This window comes from Salvelinus fontinalis, chromosome 2 (assembly GCF_029448725.1).
Source record: "Salvelinus fontinalis isolate EN_2023a chromosome 2, ASM2944872v1, whole genome shotgun sequence".
Taxonomy (NCBI): domain Eukaryota; kingdom Metazoa; phylum Chordata; class Actinopteri; order Salmoniformes; family Salmonidae; genus Salvelinus; species Salvelinus fontinalis.
Window position 1 is genome coordinate 47,549,666 of NC_074666.1, and position 24,842 is coordinate 47,574,507.

At 40.8% G+C, this 24,842-nt stretch overlaps 1 protein-coding gene across 1 annotated transcript; it reads left to right on the top strand.

Annotated features, from left to right (window-relative positions):
• The first annotated feature begins 808 nt into the window (after positions 1-808).
• On the top strand, positions 809-24,506 carry LOC129820001 (glucose-6-phosphate exchanger SLC37A2-like). Its single transcript, XM_055876787.1, has 18 exons — positions 809-1,523; positions 5,384-5,465; positions 5,779-5,869; positions 6,071-6,149; positions 6,252-6,387; positions 7,047-7,123; positions 7,556-7,722; positions 8,175-8,212; positions 8,535-8,681; positions 10,664-10,754; positions 10,918-10,980; positions 11,362-11,447; positions 12,262-12,310; positions 12,585-12,658; positions 12,995-13,073; positions 15,247-15,344; positions 16,563-16,627; positions 18,269-24,506. Exons 1-18 carry the CDS (start codon positions 1,465-1,467, stop codon positions 18,282-18,284), a joined length of 1,497 nt encoding a protein of 498 aa, XP_055732762.1. The 5' UTR covers positions 809-1,464; the 3' UTR covers positions 18,285-24,506.
• Positions 24,507-24,842: the final 336 nt, after the last annotated feature.

Below are 24,842 nucleotides of genomic sequence, written 5' to 3' on the forward strand. Positions count from 1 at the left end.
TCTTATGTGCAAAAATTAATTATATATATATTTTTATATCAAAATTCTCATCTTGGGGGACAAATATAATCACCTGCTTGCCGCTTATTGAGGAACCCTGATAAAGACCATCCAAAAATACCAAGGCACTCTTATCAGAAAAGCGCACTTAAAAAGCCTTTGAGTTTGCATCCATGTAGTAACATTAAAACAAATGAATCAATGCCACAATCCTGAGAAACGAGAGCACCTACCGTAATTAACTATTACTATGAGTGCACATATTTTTTTTACAAATTGCTTGTGTGTAGTTCTAATTTAAGATACCTAATAATGACAGATTTTCTCAATGCTTTATTTGAAATTCTGGTGTGCTTTCCCACTCTCACTGTAACTAGGCAAGTCAGTTAATTAAGAATAAAATCTTATTTTCAATGACAGCCTAACCCAGATGATGCTGGGCTAATTGTGCACCACACTATAGGTCTCCCAATCACAGCCAGATGCAACTCAGCCTGGATTTAAATCAGGGACTACAGTGATACTTGGATTTGAACCAGAGACTACAGTCTTGCATTGAGCTGCAGTGCCTCAGACCACCACACCACTCAGGAGCTGCTGTGGCTTGCTCCACTCATGACCCTAGAAACTTTTCAATCTGTAATTTTAGAGGAGCATAATTTACATTTCAAACACATTGATGTCTTTTCATTTTCTGCTGTAGGTAGGCTGTACCACATTTGATTGACAGAAGACAAAGCATAATTTTGTGTGGTGGTGGTATAGTACTTGAAGAGTAAATTAGTCATTGCTCCTTTAATGCCGTGACGTCAGATACGGGAATCACATGTCCACACACTTCGGGAAGATTTGTTTTTGTACGGCGTTTGGGCTTGGAAAATATTGGGAAATGGCTACCCTTAAACTATTATGGACAGAATCCGTAAACATGTGGACTAATGTGCATGTGACACGGTAGAGAAGTGCATAGAGTATTTATAGGAACCGGCTTTTATAACGCTATCAGCTTGCTCAAGCATGCATGGAAATCTATGGGAATTCATTGTTGGCGGAGATTCACCCATTAACAGGAAGTAGGAATAGCCAAGCGACTGAAGCTGTTTTGATTAGTGCGCTGTTTTTTTGTTTTGTTTATCTTTTAAATTATTACACTTTAAACAAAAAATCTAAGAAATAAACCAGTGTTTTATAATGAAAGTGGGAAAAATATCGATGGAATATTGTAACTAAAAATTCAAAGTCACCGGAGCTCGAACCTGTGTGTGAAGCTGTTTTGAAGTCCCATGTATAGACATTCAGCTTGCTTTTGTGCTGTTTTTAGATATTTTTGTAGTCCTATTTTTTTAACAGACAATATCAATTGGATGTATACAAGACGAACGAACTAACTTTTGATGCCATGTCTGAGAGAAAAGTGTAAGCGGTTTTAACAAGTTATTCGAAGGTAGAAGACCTCCACCCAATATGAGGTCGTCTTTGGCTCCCGGCATTAGACTGATCAATTCCTTCTCAAGAGATAGCGGGTAAGCTTCTACTATCTTTGAATTCTATTCAGAGGAGAAAAGAGAAGGAATGAAGAGAGACAAATGCTGTTTTGTGGGGAGGTGTGTGAGGGAGAGCGAGTGTGTGTGTGTGTGTGTGTGGTGTGTGGTGTGTGTGTGTGTGTGTGTGTGTGTGTGTGTGTGTGTGTGTGTGTGTGTGTGTGTGTGTGTGTGTGTGTGTGTGTGTGTGACACCCTTTATGCAAACACAACTATTGCATTTTATAGTATGTAGGTTGATGATGGGGGGGGGGCAGCTGTTTTGTCCCTAATCAGATAGAAGTCAATTATTGGCTAGACATGAGGCTGTAACCTGGTTTCAAAGCATGTTGTATTATTCTGTACATACATTTGAGACACTCCATTTAGTATGACATGTTACGTTTTCTATGATATGTCATAATTTGTGGACATATCCACAATATGTTACGAATTTGCAAACATGCAATATGTAACGAATTTGCGAAACGTATGATATGTTACAGATTCTAATTTGTTGTGGCTAACGTTAGCTAGGTTAGGGTTCAGGAGCATCATGGCAAAAAGTTACATTAGAAGTGCCCATCCAAGAAAGCACAAGGTCATTGGACACAGATAAAATGACGTAAAATCACGTTATATCTACCGTAGCTTTTATTGGACTGATAATGTCAACATCATACTTTCAAAATCTTACCTAGCAGTCATCATCATGAATCAAGTTGACAATCTACTGGCAAATCATTTTCAATCCTTGTCATATGAAGATAAATTATAGATAAAATGTATCGGTGCTCATCGGCCATTGGACAAAAACATTAGTTTATGTTGGAAATCACAAATCCAACAATGAGTGGTGTGGAAGGAATCAGTGGCTAACTACACTAGCCTGTTATTCAGTGGAATGGGTGTGTGGTCCAAGTCTAGGTTTAAGGGTCTCTTTCCCAAGCTTAAAAGATACACATTAGCCATGTTGTCAATCCAGCATGACTTCTGCCTCGTTCAAAACAACTGGAGACTCAGAACTGGGAAATCTCAGACTTCAGTGAGTTCAAAGCAACTGGGAACTCTGGGGGGGGGGGGGGGACGTTTTGAACTGTCATCCATCTCGGAATTCCAAGTCGGGACCTCGGGGTAAGAACGGCCCATATTCTGAATTCTGTCGCTCTACATTTCAAAAGTGCTGAACAAATAGTTATATTGACTGCGTCTGTCCTAGCTCGCTCATTAATGTCTTAATTGAAATGACAGATTGCCCTTATCGTCATCCCCTTATGCCACAGTTTGTACATCTCAATTGTCAGGAGAAACCACATTTTGTTTAAGCAAGTCAACCTTTTTTTAAAGGCAGTAAATGAGGCTGAATGAACTGTTTCTCTGCCAGACAAGGCTCCGCTGATAGCCAGGTGTAGCAGTGGTAAGGGGTTGGAACAGCTTTATGTAGGCCCTAACAGTTTGTGGGCACCGTTTGTTACTGTTATAGTGCAATTAATGTATTGTTTAGTGTTGTGTAGTGCCTTTGCTGGCATGCATATTTGCTATTTTTTGGGGTGTTTGCCCCACCAAGATTTACATGCTAAAATCGCAACTATTCATTACGTATAGTTGAGGTCGACCGATTTAATCTCAATGGCCGATTTATTAGGGCCGTTTTTTAATACAATCGGTAATCGTCATTTTTGGATGCCAATTACCTTGCATTCCAAAAGGAAACTGCGTGGCAGGCTGACCAGCTGTTACGCAAGTGCAGCAAGGAGCCAAGGTAAGTTGCTAGCTAGCATTAAACTTATCTATAAAAAACAATCAATCTTAACATAATCACTAGTTAACTACACATGGTTGATGATATTACTAGGTTAACTAGCTTGTCCTGCGTTGCATATAATCAATGTGGTGCCTGTTAATTTATCATCGAATCACAGCCTACTTCGCAAAACGGGGGAGGATTTAACAAAAGCGCATTTGTGAAAAAAGCACAATTGTTGCACGAATGTACCTAACCATAAACATCAATGCCAGTCTTAAAATCAATACACAGAAGTATATATTTTTAAACTTGCATATTTAGTTTAAAAAAATTCATGTTAACAGGCAATATTAACTCGGGAAATTGTGTCACTTCTCTTGCATTCATTGCACGCAGAGTCAGGGTATATGCAACAGTTTGGGCCACCTGGCTCATTGCGAACTAATTTGCCAGAATTTTACATAATTTTTACATAACATTGAAGGTTGTGCAATGTAACAGGAATATTTAGACTTATGGATGCCACCCGTTCAATAAAATACGGAACGGTTCCGTATTTCACTGAAAGAATAAACGTTTTGTTTTCAAAATGATAGTTTCCGGATTTAACCATATTAATGACCAACGGCTCGTATTTCTGTGTTTATTATAATTAAGTCTATGATTTGATAAAGCAGTTTGAGCGGTGGTAGGCGGCAGCAGGCTCGTAAGCATTCATTCAAACGTTACTGCATTTGCCAGCAGCTATTAGCAATGCTTGCTTCACAGCACTGTTTATGACTTCAAGCCTATCAACTCCTGAGATTAGGCTGGCAATATGTAGATTTTTGGGCGACCCGACCAAAATCACATAGAAATGTTAGTTATAGATCTGTTTTCTCATTGAAAGGAAGTATAAGAAGCGATATATCTGTTCTATGTGCGCTAGGGCGGGGGTGAAGAACACTGTCTACCGGTGTACTAGCTAGCGTTGTCTCCCCCGCCTATTCTTCTTCTGTGGGGTTTATCTGTCTTTGGTATCCAATGTTATGGTTCATTACCGCCACCTATTCCCGCCTGTGTACTGGAGTCCTATCTTAAAAATGGACCAGTAGAGGTATAAAGAGGGGTTCCTGCAGATGCCGGGATGCCCACATGTTGGAACGCCACGAATTGTGGGCCACAATTGCGTTATTTTCACTTCAAACCACATATTCAAAGATGTCTTGTGCAAATAGAAGCATCGAATTTTACGTGAAAACATCCCAGGTGAAGGCCATCTACACTGTTGGATTTCTACAACATTTCATCAATCCACAATACTTTCTGGATTATTGCTGTCACTGATCCAGGTTGTTCCATAAACCTGACGAAATAGTCACACTTTGTCCTAGATTTAGTCAGTCAAACTGTAAAGGTCACTGCAGGTTGAGTCTTGTGCACAACACTTTCTCCTGAATGTTTGTGTCCGAAATGGCATCCCAGTATTCACTACATTTGACCAAGGCCCTAGTGTACTGCTTTTGACCAGGGTCCATAGCGCTATGGACAAAAGTAGTGCAGTAATAGGGTGTCTTTTTGGATGCATCTTATGTGTTGTGTGCAATTAGCTTGAGGATGAGGAGTTTACACCAGGTTCTGAGTGAGGTGTTAACTGTTACTAAAATCTAAATGTGGTTAAACCTTCCTTTCCACTCCAGGAAATGTAAACAGGTCAATACAGAGCGTGTGTGGTGTAGCTAGCTGCCTTCCTGTGCAGTGTACACCTCGTGTCAGCTAAGTTCCTCTACTGCTCTCAGCAGTGATGAACTCTTCTGAATATCCTGTTTGGTTCACACTAAAAAACAGGCCTATGTGTACTGCCTACTGTACAGACAAGACCATGTGAACAATTGTTTTGTTTTCTCTTCTCCTCAGATCCCTCTCCAGGATGGTAGTTTGAAGCCATTCTCTCTCCTTCTCTCCCCTCTCGCTCTCTCTCTTTATCTTTTTCCCTCTCCCCCTCCCGGTCTTATGAGACTAACATCCCATAATACCCAAACCCTGTAGACCTCTAGATAATGTATAAGAGACTGTCCAAAAAATGGTATTTGCTTTGGACAACATTAGAATGAGCTCTTTTTCTACTCTCTGTGCAGGTACAGAGGTTTCACCCTCTTCCTCACCTTTCTCTTCTATACCAGCTACCATCTCTCCCGGAAACCCATCAGCATCGTCAAGGTGATACACTGACTTCACAAACCTGTATGAAACGTTATCTTATTTATTTTTTAAATGTAACCTTTATTTAACCAGGCATCTTAATGTAAGGCCACACTGTTCAGCTCTATATACTAACATATCTAAGTGTTCTAGGCCACAAAAGCCCTAGAACACTCAAGTTGCACTACAATAGTTAACATAGTCATTTTTTAGATAGTTATATGGTAATGGCTGTTTTTATTTTTGAGACGTTTAAGCTGGTTGCGTCTTGAAGGCCTAGTGTTTTGTGTCCATGTGTGTAATCTCTGGTTATTGCCCCATGTATATACAGAGTGAGCTGCACAAAAATTGTTCCACCCTCATTCGGCCACCAAACCTCAACGGAACTGACAATGGAACCTGGTGTGATTGGGCGCCATTTGGTGAGTCCTCTGTTTGACTTGACTTCTTCGTTCATTTTTTTAAAAAAATAATAAAAATGCTTCCAAAACATTTCCAAAGTGTTTCTGAGAATATAGAAAGCACACCATGTCAGTAGAATGAATCAGTTTTTATGTTGCTGTTTAAGCATTACGCCAGCAGATTTCATTCGGACATTTTCTGTGCCAACTCGTTTTCTCCAGACCGGGACAACTACCAGACACTGTTTGGAGCCGTGGACAACTCTTTCCTCGTTGCTTATGCCATTGGCATGTTTTTCAGGTAGGCAGAACGATGTAAATTCTATGATTGTTTTGTTTTTGTGTGTGTGTTAAACCTCACTACAAGGAGTTAACCAGATGATGTGTTGTGTGTTTTTGACAGTGGGATATTTGGTGAGCGTGTACCCTTGCGCTACTACCTGACCACCGGGATGCTTCTCAGTGGTCTCTTCACATGTCTGTTTGGCCTGGGCTTCTACTGGAACATCCACTCCATCTGGTACTACGCCTTCGTCCAGGTAAGGGTTAAATCTCCTCTAAAACCATTGTCACTCGCTCACACCCCGCCCCATAGTTACCTTTGAGTTCAGGCCCGACCTGGGGCATGTTCATAAGAGTTTGCAGCGTAAACCTTTGCAACGGGACGTCCTGGGAGTCCCTCTGTTTCAGTCAGTTGTCTTGTGTTTCGTGCCTAATGAACACAGCCTGGTACTGAAAAACAACAGTTTAAAGTAAATTTTTGTCCACACTGTGTATACAGGGCCTTGTGTATGCATGCACAATCATGAGTTTTCCCTATCAGAGCATACTCAGCAACAAAACAACTTGGGTTGTAAAAGGAAAGTCAGGTAAACGTTGGCATGGGGGCTTTAGGCACTATCACATGACAGACCAGCAGTATCATATGATGTAGAGTGTGTGAGCGAGGCTGAGGGATTGTTTCCATGCCAGTTGTTTCCATGCCTTTTCTCAAGGCTATGTGTGTGATAATATAATGGTGTGGGTAACTGGCCCAGCCCCCTTCTCTTTTCTGTGTCTTTGTTTGTATCTCTCTCATGGGGATACAAAACATCTCTCTTTTTTCCCCTCTCTCATCGTGTTGGGTATAGGGGCATATTTAATGTTGAAATTTAAAAGCATCTAAAAAAATCTAAATCTCCCTCTCTTACTTCCCTAGGCAATGAATGGACTAGTGCAGACAACGGGCTGGCCTGCAGTGGTGGCCTGCGTTGGGAACTGGTTTGGAAAGGGGAAGTGAGTGAGACATATTCTTACTCTTGACTGGTTCAGCAATGCTGAGTGCACAGTATCAGTACCTCTTTTCCATATTGTGTAGGGTATTTTTTTTGTTTGTTCAAGGTCAGTCACATTATGTGAAATTAAAAACAGAACTCTCTGGTCAGTTCCTTTGTTTGAGTGTAATGAGTGTTTGGAAATTCAAAATAGGAACAATTTACAGATATCCAGTTTCCAATTCAGCATTTTACTGCCGAAAGCTGTCCTCTGTATTTAGTACCGGTATGTTGAATGTTTTAAGTATATATTGAATTCACTCCAATAAATTCCCTATGTTCAAGTGTCCCTATAAGTTAATGTAAACAGGCTCAATGTCTCGCTATACAATGTTTCTAAACCCACTTCTTTCGTGTCCATCCCATCTGTGTGTGTCTGTCCTTTTCCCTCCAGACGAGGGTTCATCATGGGCGTGTGGAACTCACACACCTCGGTAGGCAACATCCTGGGTTCGCTCATCGCCGGCATCTTTGTATCCTCGGCTTGGGGCATGTCCTTCATCGTGCCCGGCATCATTATCGCATCCACGGGCATACTCTGCTTCTTCTTCCTGGTGGAGAGTGAGTGTGACCTTTGACCTCTGGGTCTGTATTCATAGAGAAAGTAGGAGTGCTAATCTAGGATCAGTTTTGCCTTTTTAGATTATAATGAATGGACAGAGGGGGCCTGATCCTAGATCACTGTTCTTACTTTTGAGATTGTCAACAGGACCACAGTGCTGACTGCATAAACCACTGCAACCTATTGAAGCTTGATACAGTAGATCATAGAATCCAAATGAAATGGTATACAATATTCATTGCCATTAGAAAGTTATTTTTATTAACCTAGTTTGAAAATGGATCATGTTGCGTTCCCCCGACAGGATTTATCCGAGAGTTTTTACTCTGCAAGCATTTCATATTCAACCTAGACTGTTTTCATTTAGACATGTAAATGGCTCGTCCCAAGACTGTATTTTGACATGAAAATGGATTTGTGAGCACAACCTTCTTTTTTGTTGTTGTCACAGAACCAGAAGATGTCGGCTGCAGCCCTCCGCAGCACCATGTAAGTATAACCAAAGAACATATGAAGTAATGGGTGCCCTTAGTATTATAGAGAAGGGCTGCCTTGCTCAAGGGCAGTCGATGTCGGTGGCACCTGAGATATGATATCAGCCCTGCTTTTGTAACCTCTAGGCTACCAGCTACCCCTAGATTATGGCCTGATTTTTGTTTTGTTTTGACCAATGTTTTGTCATTCTATTATTTCCCTTTCTTTGGAAAGACTTGATATTGTAGAGTAATAGAAGACATGTTAAACTATACATAAAACATAGTCCATAGTTGTAGCCCTGGTTAGAACACTGCTAATTGCTGTGTATGAGCAGGAGGACAACGAGAAGGAGCCTCTCTTACAAAACTCATCTACTAACGAGGAGATCTTCAGCAGTCCTGGCCTGTCGAACTCTATCTCCTCCGAGTCGACAGAGGAGCACACCGAGGCCATCAGCTTCTGTGGGGCCCTCAGGATACCTGTGAGTGCGGATCACTATCTACTTTAATTCCAAGCTGTTTCATTTGTCTTCTGTTGTGACTCATGGTTGATCATTTATTATATTTATAAACTGGAAATGCTGTAGACTGTTGTAATGACATTTTATTTTATTTCTAAAAGGTGGTAGACCAGGTTTAGTGTTGCAGATAGAAGCCACAATCTATCACTGTAATTGTCTGCATCATTTCCAATCCCTCATATATATTTTTGGGGTAAATATGTATATTATTTTAAATACATTTTCCTTAATTTTTTCCCCTTAACCCTACCACCCCTCCCCTAATTGGAGTAAACTAATAGACAACAATACTTAGGCTTCCACGTCCATTATAAACATATTGCATATATTTCATGTACAGTATATTTTACATTTGTTATCTTTTGTTTGTTTTTAGTCCCAGCCTTCAGCTACCCTCAACCCCTTCCATATATCTCTGAAGACCATTCAGTTTTGATTTATTGTTATGACAGTTGCTATGACTGCTCTATGACTAGTGTGTTATAAACTCAGCAAAAAAAGAAAAGCCCTCTCACTGTCAACTGCGTTTATTTTCAGCAAACGTAACATGTGTAAATATTTGTATGAACATAAGATTCAACAACTGTGACATAAACTGAACAAGTTCCACAGACATGTGACTAACATAAATTGAGTAATGTGTCCCTGAATAAAGGGTTGGTCAAAATCAAAAGTAACAGTCAGTATTTGGTGTGGCCACCCGCTGCATTAAGTACTGCAGTGCATCTCCTCCTCATGGACTGCACCAGATTTGAAAGTTATTGCTATGAGATGTTACCCCACTCTTCCAACAAGGCACCTGCAAGTTCCCAGACATTTCTGGGGGGAATGGCTCTAGCCCTCCGATCCAACAGGTCCTAGACGTGCTCAATGGGATTGAGATCCTGGCTCTTCGCTGGCGATGGCAGAACACTGACATTCCTGTTTTGTAGGTAATCATGCACAGAAAGAGCAGTATGGCTGGTGGCATTGTCATGCTGGAGGGTCATGTCAGGATAAGCCTGCAGGATGGCTACCACATGAGGGAGGAGGGTGTCTTCCCTGTAACGCACAGCGTTGAGATTGCCTGCAATGACAATAAGCTCAGTCCGTTGATGCTGTGACACACAGCCCCAGACCATGATGGACCCTCCACCTCCAAATCGATCCCGCTCCAGAGTACAGGCCTCGGTGTAACGCTCATTCCTTCAATGAAGAGCACTTTTTATCAGGCCTGTCTGGTCCAGCGACGCTGGGTTTAGGCCCATAACAACGTATGCCCGTTGTTGCCGGTGATGTCTGGTGAGGACCTGCCTTACAACAGGCCTACAAGCCCTCAGTCCAGCCTCTCTCAGCCTATTGCGGACAGTCTGAGCACTGATGGAGGGATTGTGCGTTCCTGGTGTAACTCGGGCAGTTGTTGCCATCCTGTACCTGTCCCGCAGGTGTGATGTTCAGATATACCGATCCTGTGCAGGTGTTGTTACACGTGGTCTGCCGCTGCGAGGACGATCAGCTGTCCGTCCTGTCTCCCTGTATCGATGTCTTAGGCGTCTCACAGTACGAACATTGCAATTTATTGCCCTGGCCACATCTGCAGTCCTCATGCCTCCTTGCAGAATGCCTAAGGCACGTTCACGCAGATGAGCAGGGACCCTGGGCATCTTTCTTTTGGTGTTTTTCAGAGTCAGTAGAAAGGCCTCTTTAGTGTCCTAAGTTTTCATAACTGTGACCTTAATTGCCTACCGTCTGTAAGCTGTTAGTGACTTAACCGACTGTTCCACAGGTGCATGTTCAGTAATTGTTTGTGGTTCATTGAACAAGCACTGGACACCATGTTTAAACCCTTTACAATTAAGATCTGTGAAGTTATTGGGATTTTTACAAATTATCTTTGAAAGACAGGGTCCTGAAAAGGGGATGTTTCTTTTTTTGCTGAGTTTGTGTGATATATTATCTTACAGGGTGTAATGGAGTTCTCCCTCTGTCTGCTGTTCGCTAAGCTTGTTAGCTACACCTTTCTCTACTGGCTTCCTCTCTACATCTCTAATGTTGGTACGTACTCAGTTTAGTTCCTATTTGTTGACAGTTCACCTGAGGGTTCAAATGCTAACAATGCTTATAAGCTAATAATGATTTGCTTTGCATTGTGAGATGCGCCATTAGTTAATTTGGCATATACTGTGTCGCTTAAAATTCCTAATGTTTATTTCCTCAGCCCATTTTGACCCCAAAGAAGCTGGGGACATGTCAACACTATTTGATGTAGGAGGAATTGTGGGTAAGCCTTAACTGTCATGTGACTGACTTTATATGGAATTATGTAACCTTTATAGAGATCATATGAGGAAGCTCTTCTCTGATTGACCTGGATGTTTTGTCTACACTGTAGTTATAACAAGTCATAGACATAACAAGGTGTTTCTGCAGTCATAACAAAACCGAACATAGACATACCAAGTGATGTCTGCAGTCAGAAGAGTTCTCATTAGAATTGGCCAATGATTGGCTCCTACTGTATTGGTGTCTGAGCACTTACTATTGATCTTCAATGCAGCTCCTCAAAGGCTGAATATTTTCAGATGTTGTAGGACTGCTATCTTCCCCTACGTGTTAAGTCTGTGTTAAGCGTGTATGTTAAGCGTGTGTTGTGTGTCTGCAGGGGGCGTCGTGGCTGGTCTGGTGTCGGACCAAACTGGGGGCAGAGCCTCAACCTGCTGTGTCATGTTAATCGTGGCTGCTCCTATGGTGAGTGTGCATTCACACAAAAGACATCACTGGCTTTTACCATGTGTAACACCATGGACATTTCTAGTGTTTTTATTATAGTACACTTATGACTCCTCTTTGAATTGTAAATGTGGCATTTGAGAGTAATATGCACATTCCATTCTTTAGAAAACCGGTGCTGGGCAAAAATATACTGTATATCATGAAAGGAAAGGCCTGCACAAAGGCCTGAATTGCAAATGTTGACTGGACACTTTATATTCACTAATGACAAGAGGAAATTCTCTCAGTAAATGTATTGATCACGTACAGTACGAGTCAAAAGTTTGGATGCACCTACTCATTGTGCAAAGCTGTCATCAAGGCAAAGGGTGGCTACTTTGAAGAATCTCAAATATAAAATATATTTTGATTTGTTTAACACGTTTTTGCTTACTATATGATTCCATATGTGTTATTTCATAGTTTTGATGTTTTATTCTACAATGTCGAAAATAGTACAAATAAAGAAAAACCCTTGAATGAGTAGGTGTTTCCAAACTTTTGACTGGTACTGTATATGTCATGTAAATATTACTGCCTGATGGACTCTGAAAAAAGGAATTTGGCTGTGCTTTGTAGCTCTGGAATTGGCAGTGAATTTCACCCGCTGCCCAAGAAACATTTCGTGATAGGTTGCAAGGTCCTTGACACTATTGTGTCAATCTGTTTTTCAGCATAGCTAAATGTTTTCCTTTGGGTTTACATGTGGGCTATTAAATCATGAGCAAATCCTTCAAAAGTGCCACCTTTTATCCAAAATCCAGTCCAAATGTTTGTTTTGCTTTCCTAGCTGTTCCTGTACAACCACATTGGACAGCATAGCCTAGCAACCACAATCGGTAAGAGATACATTTGTTTTTTTTGTATGGCATTTGACTTTCAAAACATAGAGCCATTTTTAGTCTCAACCCCTCCTGCTAACAACTACATCAATGCTCCATTTTAACACATTGTAGGGCGAGTTACAATCGGTGCATTCAACTGAAGTAGGCAATCAACATAACCACATATCACAATGAAAATCTCCCTAAAAAAGACCCTTGCTATCTGCTAGCTAGCGTACTGTGCATGCCTGATTCTCTCACTGTGTTGTTGTGTACCTCTGCACCGTAGGGATGCTGTTGGTGTGTGGAGCCCTGGTGAATGGACCCTATGCCCTCATCACCACCGCTGTGTCTGCTGACCTGGTAAGCATATCCATTCCAGAATAGACCACTTCATGCCTCTAACATGAGGTCCTCAGCTCTCCCGAAGTCACAAGGAGGAGATAAGCTCCTCATTGCCCTAACTCCCCCCACATCCCCTGTTAGCCCACGGCTCTGTCTTAATGCGTCTTTCCTCGATTCCCTGCATTCTGTCTCCCTTGCCTCTTTCTCAAACCGATTCAAGGTGCCTCCCGTCAGACAATCACCTTCAATGCATTTTGAGGAGAGAGGTGAGGAGAGAGGACGCAAGGAATCGAGGAGACAAATTGGGAAATAGGATTGAATGTTGGTTCATAATAAGTGTTTTTCCTTTCATAGGGGACACATGAGAGCCTGAGGGGAAACTCTAGAGCGTTGTCAACGGTCACGGCCATAATTGACGGCACAGGGTCAATAGGTATGTGGGGAATGTCTGGGTCACATGGGGTATTGGTGCTGATTTTGTTGTTTTAGTTTTGACGCTTGTAATGGTGACTAGTAATGGGTTAGTGGGGCTATGGTGCATTTATGTGCGCCTGTGTCAATGCATGAAGGGAGGTTTTTATTTATTTATTTGAGGTCACCTATGTTTTGAGATTCACTTCAATGCTCACCTATTGCAGTGTAATGTGGCAATTTACAAACTGTTTTATACAGTTTATGTACAAGGTCCATTGCTAATTGCCATGCATAATTATTTTCCATTGTAAATCTTGTAGTGTTCTAAAGGCAGACTTTTCATGATTGTTGTCCCAAATCAAATTGTATATCCAGACCTGGGGCCTTATTTATCAAAGCTGCATGCGCACAAAAAAAGCCTCTTAAACATTGCGTGCGCCAGTTTTACCCCAAAGGTTGGTATTTATCCATGTTGAACATGATGTGAAAGTGGGGGTATCTCCACGCATATCTCACTTCTAGTGGTTGATCAATTGTATTGCAAGCAAATATTGTTCTTTTGAGGGAAATGTGGGTGTTTGATACATCAGAATTTGAATAATAGTAGACTAATAAAAACACAACTTAGGCCTAATGATAAAACGGATGCATTTGCCGTGGGTAAGGAGATCGCATGGTAGCATGTAGCCTAATGTGTTTCTTTTGTTACCGTAAAACTTGAATTAATAACTTTGGCATTTATTTGCTTAAATCACTGAACACAACAGGCGCTTATTAGAGCCAGGTTTCTATTTGAACCAGGCATCTATTTCCTTAATGCACACAGCTTTTTTCTCATTTGCATAGTCAATTGCTTGGATCCAGCATTCACTTCCAACATTTTAAGCTATTTATTAATTTCATACACTGTGTTATCATTTACACATTCTGTCACATTTCAATTGTCGTAGTATGTCTCAATTTAGAAAGAAAAAAACATTCCTTTACGGAATAATTATTCTCCTCTGACTGCATTTTCAGCAGTTCTTACTTTCAGATGATTTCTAGGGGTCTGTACCCCCAAAGTTGTTGACTGTTTTTGCGCTTGATCGTTAGCTAGCAGTTCTCAGCTGTTAGCAGCCAGTGGCGTGCAGTTTCTTACTGGTGATAAAAAGCGGAAGATTTTTTTTTGAGTCATTACTGAATTATTTAATGTAACAAATCAAACATTAAACCTTGTAAACAGTTCCTGGTAAACCATGGTAACCTTGTAAACAATTCAAACCCAGCGTTTATTTGCTGAAATGTGTGCCGTTGCCCAGCTATTTAAAGGGGCAGGTGACTATTTGAGACTGAGCTTTTAATTGAGGTTTTATGGTATATAGGCCTAAATCATGATCATATTGCAGGACATGACTGTCCTTTTCTGACATGACTGGTTTATTCCCGCTACACAACATATATTAGTGTACCATTTATTCATCGCTCATTTAATAGCCAACATGCTAGAAATTAAATAGACCGGTAGCCAATTTAATATATTTGATAGTATGGGTATATATTAGGCTACAGTATAGCTGTGCGATAGGAGCACAACATCATAGCTAATATATAAATTCAGATCCTATACCAAGGCAGCAGATAGAAACACAATCATCTATTGATAAACAAAATATTGAAAATGGTTATATTTTCAATAGAAGTGTGCTATAGCATTTAGTCCTACTTTTACATTGTTCGAATAGAAAATCATACTTCCAGAATGTGCTGCTAGTGTTGGGCACTCGCTATAGGCGGCGTGCATTTGTTTTGAAAAAGTCACTACAAAACATTCTGTGCATATCTCTACATAAATGTGATCAAATGTGCCATTGCGCTTTACTTTACAAACTGTCATGGCCCAGTTCCAACATCTCCAAATCATACAGCAAATGAGGGTGTTTTTGTTACCATAAGGTGAATGGGGGGTGTTTTCCAGGCGGGTTTGTAACGCTCGTTCACGAGCGCACAAATATAATATGGCTCTGATTTATCAATGAAAACATATGTTACGTGCGCCAGTTTGATAAATCCCAATTTGTTGTTTCATGCAAATCCTAGAATCGACAGAATTTAGTGAGACATTTACGCACGGTTGATAAATGTGGCCCCTGGTTTCAGGTGCTTGGTTTCCCCTGCTCAAGTGTTTGACTGTTATTCTGACTGTCCTGTAGGTGCTGCCCTAGGTCCTCTGTTAGCAGGACTGCTCTCTCCGACGGGGTGGAACAATGTCTTCTTCATGCTGATCACTGCTGATATCCTCGCCTGTTTGGTTAGTTTTTAGTCTTGTTTTATAAATCACTGCAATATTTGAGCCACATGTACAAAGAAGGTGCTATACCTGTGGATTGGGTACAACAGCGGTCTCCAACCTTTTCTACCATGAGAGCTACTTTAAAAAATATATTTATGTCGCAAGCTACTAATTTACCCAATACATTACTGGGAGCTTGTACAGTGCATTTGGAAAGTATTCAGACCCCGTTAAAGCCTTATTCTAAAATTGATTCAATAGTTTTTTCCCTCATCAATCTGCACACAATACCCCATAAAGACAAAGCATAAATCTGTTTTTTAGAAAGAAAAACAGAAAAAACTTATTTACATAAGTATTCAGACCCTTTGTTATGAGACTCGAAATTGAGCTCAGGTGCATCCTGTTTCAATTGATCATATTTGAGATGTTTCTACAACTTGGAGTCCACCTGTGGTAAAGTCAATTGATTGGACATGATTTGGAAAGGCACACACCTGTCTATATACACAGTTGATAGTGCTTGTCAGAGCAAAAACCAAGCCATGATAGGCGAAGGAATTGTCCGTAGAGCTCTGAGACAGGATTGTGTTGAGACACAGATCTGGAGAGCGGTACCAAAACATTTCTGCAAATGTCTAAACCTGTTTTTTTGCTTTGTCATTATGGGTTATTGTGTGTAGATTGATGAGGATTTTTTTTATTTAATCCATTTTAGAATAAGGCTGTTAAAGTAACAATGTGGAAAAAGGGAAGTGGTCTGAATACTTTCTTATAAAAACATTTGTGTTATAAATATGTGGAAAATGGTTTTTTATATATATATAAAAACATATAGATATACAGTACCAGTCAAAAGTTTGGACACACCTACTCATTCCAGGGTGTTGCTTTATTTTCTACATTGTAGAATAATAGTGAAGACCTAAAAACTATGAAATAAAGCATATGGAATAATAATAAAAGTGTTAAACAAATCATAATCTATTTTCTATTTGAGATTCTTCAAAGTAGCCACCCTTTGCCTTGATGACAGCTTTGCACACGCTTGGCATTCTCTCAACCAGCTTCATGAGGAATGCTTTTCCAACAGTCTTGAAGGAGTTCACACGTATGCTGAGCATTTGTTGGCTGCTTTTCCTTCACGCTGCGGTCCAACTCATCCCAAGCCATCTCAATTGGGTTGAAGTCGGGTGATTGGTAAACTGTTGAATGTGCTGTCTTCCTGTTTTCCAGCTGCTGTCCAGGCTGGTGTATAAGGAGGTGAGGGGCTGGTGTGGACACAGCCCCAGACAAAGAGGGTGAGCCACTCATGAATACACCACTTATATCACCAATCAGGAAACCAAAAGCTGGTTTCATTTTCTTAAGATGAAGAGGCTTCTAAGTGCAATAAGTCATAAAATCATACATTTGTGTATCTAATGAGTGAAAAAAATACTGGCTCCTTAAGGTTACCTTTTTTTTTGCAATTGAACTTGCATGTGCACAAAAATGGCTCTTCCTTGAAATACAGGTCAAAGCCACAAATAGCTACTCCGTAGGGCTGTTGTACATTAGCCTCTCCCTGGAGGTTAAGGGTGCCCATTATTCTACTCCAAAGGGGCCTCCAGGCTGCTTATTAATTGGCCAGCTTTAAAGTAACTGTCCAGTATTTCCACATTTCTATGAAATATTACCTGAAATTAATTATAATATCAGTGAAATAGTTTTCTTCCAAAACATGGTAATTAAGTATGTTAAAAAGTATATTTTCTGTTTTGGAATGGTGTGGGCATATTCCGTCCATAAAAAATATTCATGCGAGTAGACCTCTGATTGGCCAGCTCATCCTCTATGAGGAAATATCAAGCATTATTTTAAACATTCTGTTTAATACAAGTTTCGTTTTTTAAAATGTTTTCTTTTACTTCATTTTTTCCCCCCCAATTTATACGAGTATAGAATGAATTGACAATAATATTTGGGTATGCGTTAACAGAATATTAACTTTTAAAAGTGAGATTTTCATTGGACAGTTTATGAGAAAAATTGCAGTTACACCTCAGGCTATTTTTAGGCATCATAGGTAATCAATCACTATCAACCTGGGACAACCTGCATCTTGAGAATTCTATATTTCCAACAGGTTCCCATAGAATTCGAGACATGATTGTCTTTGAATGGATGACTTGAGTTCGGTCTTAGACGCTCAATCAAATGTGACACGGAATCTTCTCTGTTCACTGAGCACTCAGGCTTCTTTATTCTTTCACAGCATCAAGTAACGGTTTCTTGATTACAAGCACCTTTCCATGTTCTGCAAATCTATATACACTGGGCAACTGCGATTTAAGAGCCATTGTGACATCAAGTTTAACATGTCATTGTAGGCTGTTTTGGAAACTATAGCAGTACTACATTACCCATAATTCACCATGTAACATGTCTGGTTTGTCATAATGGAGTTACACTACAGTCCAAGGTGTCTTTCTTTGAGCTACGTAAGTGTCAAAGCTAAAAGGAAGCTGTATCCACCCCAATATCCACAACTGTGCAAGGCACCGGCCACTCTCACACCGTCCCGTTTATTCCAAGTCCCAAAATAAACCTCACATCCTGTCAAATAATGCTGCCAAATAAAGCAATGCTCCATCCCCAACAACAATTGTGCACCTCATGGCTCTATACTGCCCCTCATTTATTCCACTTCCCAAACTGCCTCCATAGCATTAGCCTCTCTCCAGCAAGGTTGAGAAAGTGCTAGGGACCGTGTTTACTTGCAAAAGTTTCAGGGAGGATACTCAGTTGAAGATTATGTGGTGGTTGCTTCTCCTCTAGTCCTCAAATATAAAATGACATTGAATGAATCAGATCCAATGATCTGGTACCTATGTTAATGACCAGAATAGGTTTGTATTTCGTCCATTCTGAAACGGGCTAATCTCGCCTTGTGTTGTCAGGTTCAAAGAAATATGAGTGGGTGCCTGGGACAAGAGACCATATCACACATGCAAGGAAGGACGCAGGAAAAAGGACCAAGGACTAACCCCTGAGGTGCATGACGATTTATAGGGTGCCGATCCTTTCATCCTTAATGGACCCAGACCCTGTCACCAGCGGGTGAAAGGATCTGGAAAAGGAGGAAGGGGCCATTGATATTTTGGGACAATCTGACGGCGAGAGAGAACATGTCCTTTCTTCAAATGGTCGCAAAGCACTTTCTCTCTTATACCTTTTTTATGATTATTTTGTATGTTTATTTTCTTCTCTGTTAGCCCCTCTCGGGGCTGTGTGCATCTCATCTTATTATTAAAATGATGTGCACACTGCATTTCCCCAATCTCTCCTCAATGGTTACTAACAGTTAAAATCACATGCTAGTATTGGGCAAGCTACATTGGGCGCGCATGTTTTGCACAGCCTGGAGAACGCCGAACTACATATGCAGCGAAGGAGGAATTTGCAGTTGTAATCAAGTGCTGTGGGGGCAAATGTTGTCACTAACTAAACCAGTACAGATAAGGATAAATTGTCTGACCGATCAAAATAATCATTTCTCAGACAGTACCATCACATCCTTCCATTTGTCTCTGATGGAAATGTTTGTTGATCAATTATTAGAAATGTGTTTGTATCCACCACATGCATTTTGTTGTTGTTTTGTTTTTGACGATACTGATGGTTTCTACGGCTGTGGCCAGAAGTGACTTTACATCGCAGGTTAGAAGTATTAACATAGGAGAATGAGGTTAAGGTTAGGAAAAGGATTAGGCTAGGTTAAAACAACTATTTTCCCAGATGCAATAACTCCATCTAGCCACAACCGTAGAAACCACCAGACCTGACAAACCATTAGGGAAAGGGAAATACCTAGTTGTACAACTGGATGCCTTCAACTGAAATGTGTCTTCCACATTTAACCCAACCCCTTTTGAATCAGAGAGGCGCAGGGGGCTACCTTAATTGACATCCACATCTTCAGCGCCTGGGGAATAATGGGTTAACCACCTTGATCAGGGGAAGAACAACAGATTTTTACCTTGTCAGCTTGGGGATTCGATCCAGCAACTTTTGGGTTACTAGCCCAATGCTCTAACCACTAGGCTTCCTGCCACCCATTAGTATCATAACAGGGGGATTTGACTTTTGTCCCCGGGCTCCCAAATTGCAAGTTGAGTTCTACAGATGTAAGCTCTTAATCTGATCACCCTGTTATAGTAGAACTTTGGGCCATGCAAAACAAGCTCACTCAATGTTTTCACGTGACTTTGATTTGTAAACATTTCAATGGCACATGACAACTATGCCCTCTGACCAACAACAGGCAGGTCACACATTTTTGACACGTTTTTTTTAATATTTTATTTTTTTCAATGAATTGGTCTTCCATTCCTTTTGATCTACATTTCACACATTGGTCCCATCCTCGCTAGTGGCCCATGTTATTAAGGTGATCATTTTACTTTGTGGACCCTCTGCTTTGTTGTAGTGAGAGGCGTTGCTATAGGTGGCAGAAAATAAATTTTGAATTGAGGGGGAGGGATGCAGTTACCGGTAGTTGTAATTCCCCAGATGATGACATGCATAAGTGTATGCAGAGGGCAGGCTGTATTATGTTGTAGAGGGATTTTTGAAAGTTGGGACAATCCCCCCCAACATAAATTTTAGAGTAGAAATTATTTTGATGTTGTTATTTGAGCATAACAATGACACTTAGCGGAATTTTATAAGGGAAAAGATTAGTTTTGGGAATTTTTGAAAATACTTTAAATATTTGTTCATTTCCATGTCGGCTCTGTGCCTGAAAATGTTCTTGTCCGAAGCTAAGGATCCCAATTTCAAGCGCTCCAAAAAGTGTGGCAATATTGGATATTAACTGAAATTATCTTTATATAGTTTCTTGCTATAGCCCTCTGACTTTAAAGAATACTTCTCTCAACTGTGATTCCTAAACAATCCAGAGATTTGGTCAACTCTGTCAGATTTGTCTAAAATCCTAAATTAATCAGGAATGCTCTGTGTCAGCTATACCATTAAGAACCCTCATGTCAAATCAAATTGTATTAGTCACATGCGCCAAATACAACAGGTAAAGACCTTACAGTGAATGCTTACTTACGAGCCCCTAACCGACAATGCAGTTTAAAAAATAAATACAGATAAGAATAAGAGATAAAAGTAACAAGTAATTAAAGAGGAGCAGTAAAAAATAACAATATATACAGGGGGGTGTTGGTACAGAGTCAATGTGCGCCGGCACTGGTTAGTTGTTGTAGTATGTACAAGTAGGTAGAGTTAATTAAAGTGACTATGCATGGATGACAGAGTGGCTGTGGTGAGGGGGGGGGGGGGGGGCGTGGCAATGTGAATAGTCTGGGTAGCCATTTGACTATATGTTCAGGAGTCTTATGGCTTGGGGGTAGAAGCTGTTTAGAAGCCTCTTGGACCTAGACTTGGTGCTCCGGTACCGCTTGCCGTGTGGGAGCAGAGAGAACAGTCTATGACTAGGGTTGCTGGAGTCTTTTCAATTTTCAGGGCCTTCCTCTGACACCGCCTGGTATAGAGGTCCTGGGTGGCTGGAAGCTTGGCCCCAGTGATGTACTGGGCCATTCGCACTACCCTCTGTAGTGCCTTGCGGTCGGAGGCCGAGCAGTTGCCATACCAGACAGTGATATAACCAGTCTGGATGCTCTCGATGGTGCAGCTGTAGAACCTTTTGAGGATCTGAGGACCCATTCTAAACCTTTTCAGTCTCCTGAGGGGGAATAGGTTTTGTCGTGCCCGCTTCACGATTGTCATGGTGTGCTTGGACCATGTTAGTTTGTTGGTGATGTGGACACCAAGGAACCTGAAGCTCTCAACCTGCTCCACTGCAGCTCCGTCGATGAGAATGGGGGCATGCTCGGTCCTCGATTTGATCGCCGCCTACTCCTCAGAAGGCAGCCCACCCTCCGGCCTCTCTTTCACCGCCTTCTCTTCACGCAGATCATTTGGGTCGGGCCTGTTCCCGAGGGAGCCGTATATCCTCCGCCCTGGGCTTGTCAGAGTCGTGAAGGAAGAAAAAGGATTCTGCTAGTCCATGGTGAGTAATCGCAGTCCTGATGTCTAGAAGTTATGTTCGGTCATAAGAGACAGCAGCAGCAACATTATGTACAAAAATAGTTCAAAAAATAAGTTATTAACAAACAAAAAAACAATCGGTTGGCGGCATGTAAAACGTCTGCCTTCTACTCTGGCGCCGTTTTAACATTTGTGTCCTCATTACATGCACATGTAGTGCAACAAGACCACTCATGGTCTGTAAAGTGCTGCACTTTTGATAGATTTAAACAAACAATATTGGAATCACCATGGTCACAACCGTAAACTGTCAACTCCATCTGCCTGATAGAATATACATTTTGGTTAAAATATGTTACTTTTAATATGGCTCACATTTCTAGTATTTGTTTTTAACTCCATCAGTGGCTTGTCAAGTCTGTCACGGATGGCTAACCCCCTTAAGATCGATTTTTTTTTGGTGGGGGGGGGGGGGGTTCCATGAAGATAAATGTCAGGACTTGCGTCAGCTCTTCCAGTATGTTTGTGGAAGTGGAAGAAGTTTAAATCGTTTTACTTAAGTGAAGTGGTGAAATGTAGTCAGTTCAAAATGTAAAAATATCTGGTCTGATTACTTTGACTATATTAACCTTATTACTTTGGACTATGGGGAAGTTAGAGCACATATTTAATCAGAAATAACTACACTCAGACTAATACACTCATAATAAATTAGAAAAAGTTTTATCATTTGGGGAGAGAAATATTATGGTGCATCGGGTGCAAGAAATTTAGAATTTCATTAGTGTTAAAAAAAATAGTTAGTTGACTTTAAAAAAGGTTTACTTGAGTGAAGTAGCAAAATATAGTAAACATTTAAGGTTGAGTTAGTAAACAAACAAAAAAATCCACAAATATACCCACATTTCTATAAAACGTAAACAGTTTGATTAGTGAATGCCATAGTGTAGTTACTTGGTAAGATACTTCTCCCTAGTAGCTGAAATAATATTTTTTCAAAGCCATTTTAGCTGTTGCGCTAGTTTGGTCTGAACAGATTCACAAATCATTGGAAATTGTCATGCTATGCAGACGTTGTCTCCCTCCGAGGCACGTATTGCTAGGCCACCCCCCTGCACTTGCCTAGGCAGGCCTGCTCCTGCCGTGGCTAAAGCTAGTCTGCAGATCTTCTATAGCTCTGTTAGGTTGGATGGGGAGTGTCGCTGCACAGCTATTTTCAGGTCTCTCCAGAGATGTTTGATCGTGTTCAAGTCTGGGTTCTGGCAGGACCACTCAAGGACATTCAGAGACTTGTCCCGAAGCCACTCCTGCGTGGTCTTGGCTATGTGCTTAGGGTCGTTGTCCTTTTGGAAGTTGAACCTTCGCCCCAGTCAGGTCTGAAGCAGGTTTTCATAAAGGATCTCACTTTACTTTGCTCCGTTCATCTTTCCCTCGATCCTGACTAGTCTCCCAGTCCCGGTCGCTGAAGAACATCCCCCAACATCCCCATAATGCTGCCACCACCATGCTTCACCGTAGGGGTGGTATTGGCCAGGTGATAAGCGGTGACTGGTTTTCTCCAGACATGATGCTTGGCATTCATACCAAAGAGTTCAATCTTGGTTTCATCAGACCAGAGAATTTTGTTTCTCATGGTCTGAGTCCTTTAGCTGCCTTTTGGCAAACTCCAAACTGGCTGTTATGTGCCTTTTTACTGAGGAGTGGCTTCCAGAGATGCAGAGATGGTCGTCCTTCTGGAAGGTTCTCCCATCTCCACAGAGGAACTCTGGAGCTCTCTGAGTGACCATTGGGTTCTTTGTCACCTTCCTGACCAAGGCCCTTCTCCCCCAATTGCTCAGTTTGGCTGGGCGGCCAGCTCTAGGAAGAGTCTTGGTGGCTCCAAATTTCTTCCATTTAAGAACGAGGGAGGCTACTGTGTTCTTGTGGACCTTCAATGCTGCAGATTTTTTGGGGGTACCCTTCACCAGATCTGTGCCTCGACACAATCCTGCCTCGGCGCTCTACGGAGAATTCCTTCGACCTCATGGCTTAGTTTTTGCTCTGACATGCACTGTCAACTGTGGGCCCTTATATAGACTGGGTTGTGCCTTTCCAAATCATGTCCAAACAATTTAATTTACCACAGGTGGACTACAAGTTGTAGAAACATCTCAAATATGATCAATGGAAACAGGATGCACCTGAGCTCAATTTCGAGTCTCATAGCAAAGTGTCTGAAATACTTATGTAAAAAAATAATTTCTGTTTTTTATTTGTAATACATTTGCAAACATTTCTTAACCTGTTTTCACTTTGTCATTATGGGGTATTGTGTGTAGATTGATATAGAACATGTTTTATTTAATCCATTTTAAAATAAGGCTGTAACGTAACAATGTGGAAAAAGTGAAGGGGTCTGAATACTTTCCGAATGCACTGTACACTCAGTTTGAGGTACACTCTTCTTTACTGAACAAAAATATAAACGCAACATTTAAAGAGCTGAAATAAAAGCCGTTCAACTGGAGTAGAACAACATTCCACAGGCCACAATCAACAGCCTGACCAACTCTATGTGAAGGAGATGTCGCGCTATATGTGGCAAATGGTGGTCACACCAGATACTGACTGGTTTTCTGATCCACACCCCTACTTTTTATTTATTTTATTTAAGCTATCTGTTACCAACAGATGTGTAATCTCTATTCGCAGTCATGGGAAATCCATAGATTAGGGCCTAAGGATTTTTTTTCAATTGACTTTCCTTATATGAACTGTAAATCTTGGAAACTGTTGCATTTTATATTTTTGTTCAATAATTTGTGCACGAAAGTTCAGAGAAATAAGCTTTTTTGCGTATGGAAAATGTCTGGGGTCTTTTATTTCAAATCAAACATGGGACCAACACTTTACATGTTGTTTATTTTTGTTCAGTGTTTATTCAAAGTAGATGTATTTTTTTATATGATTTACATGTGTGGCTCAGTAAGTAGAGGATGGCGTTTGCAACGCCAGGGTTGAGGGTTTGATTCCCATGGGGAACCAGTACGAAAATGTATGCACTACTACTGTAAGTCACCCTGGATAAGAGCGTCTCCAAAAAATGACTAAAATGTAAAAAAATAAATATGTGAATTTAGTGTATGAACATCAGATGAATATGAGTTTGGGCAACTTTATTTCATTTAAAGGGCATGTTTTGCTTCATATAACATTTATATTCAATGGGAATGATTGATTACAGGGGAAGTCTACCTAATATGTAAAATGCAACTCCTCACCATAACAGTTAGGATAACTGGTGTAAACTTGTTCTAGGATGTTTTTATCTCATATTTTATATAATGTAGAAGATAGGAAATGGCTACACAGAAACTATACTCAGTTATCTAAATATAAAAACACTCATGAACATATATTCTGGTACCACAGCACCCATGTGTCCATCACAAATGTGCACTACTCCCTTTTATAGTGCACAACTTTTGACCAGGG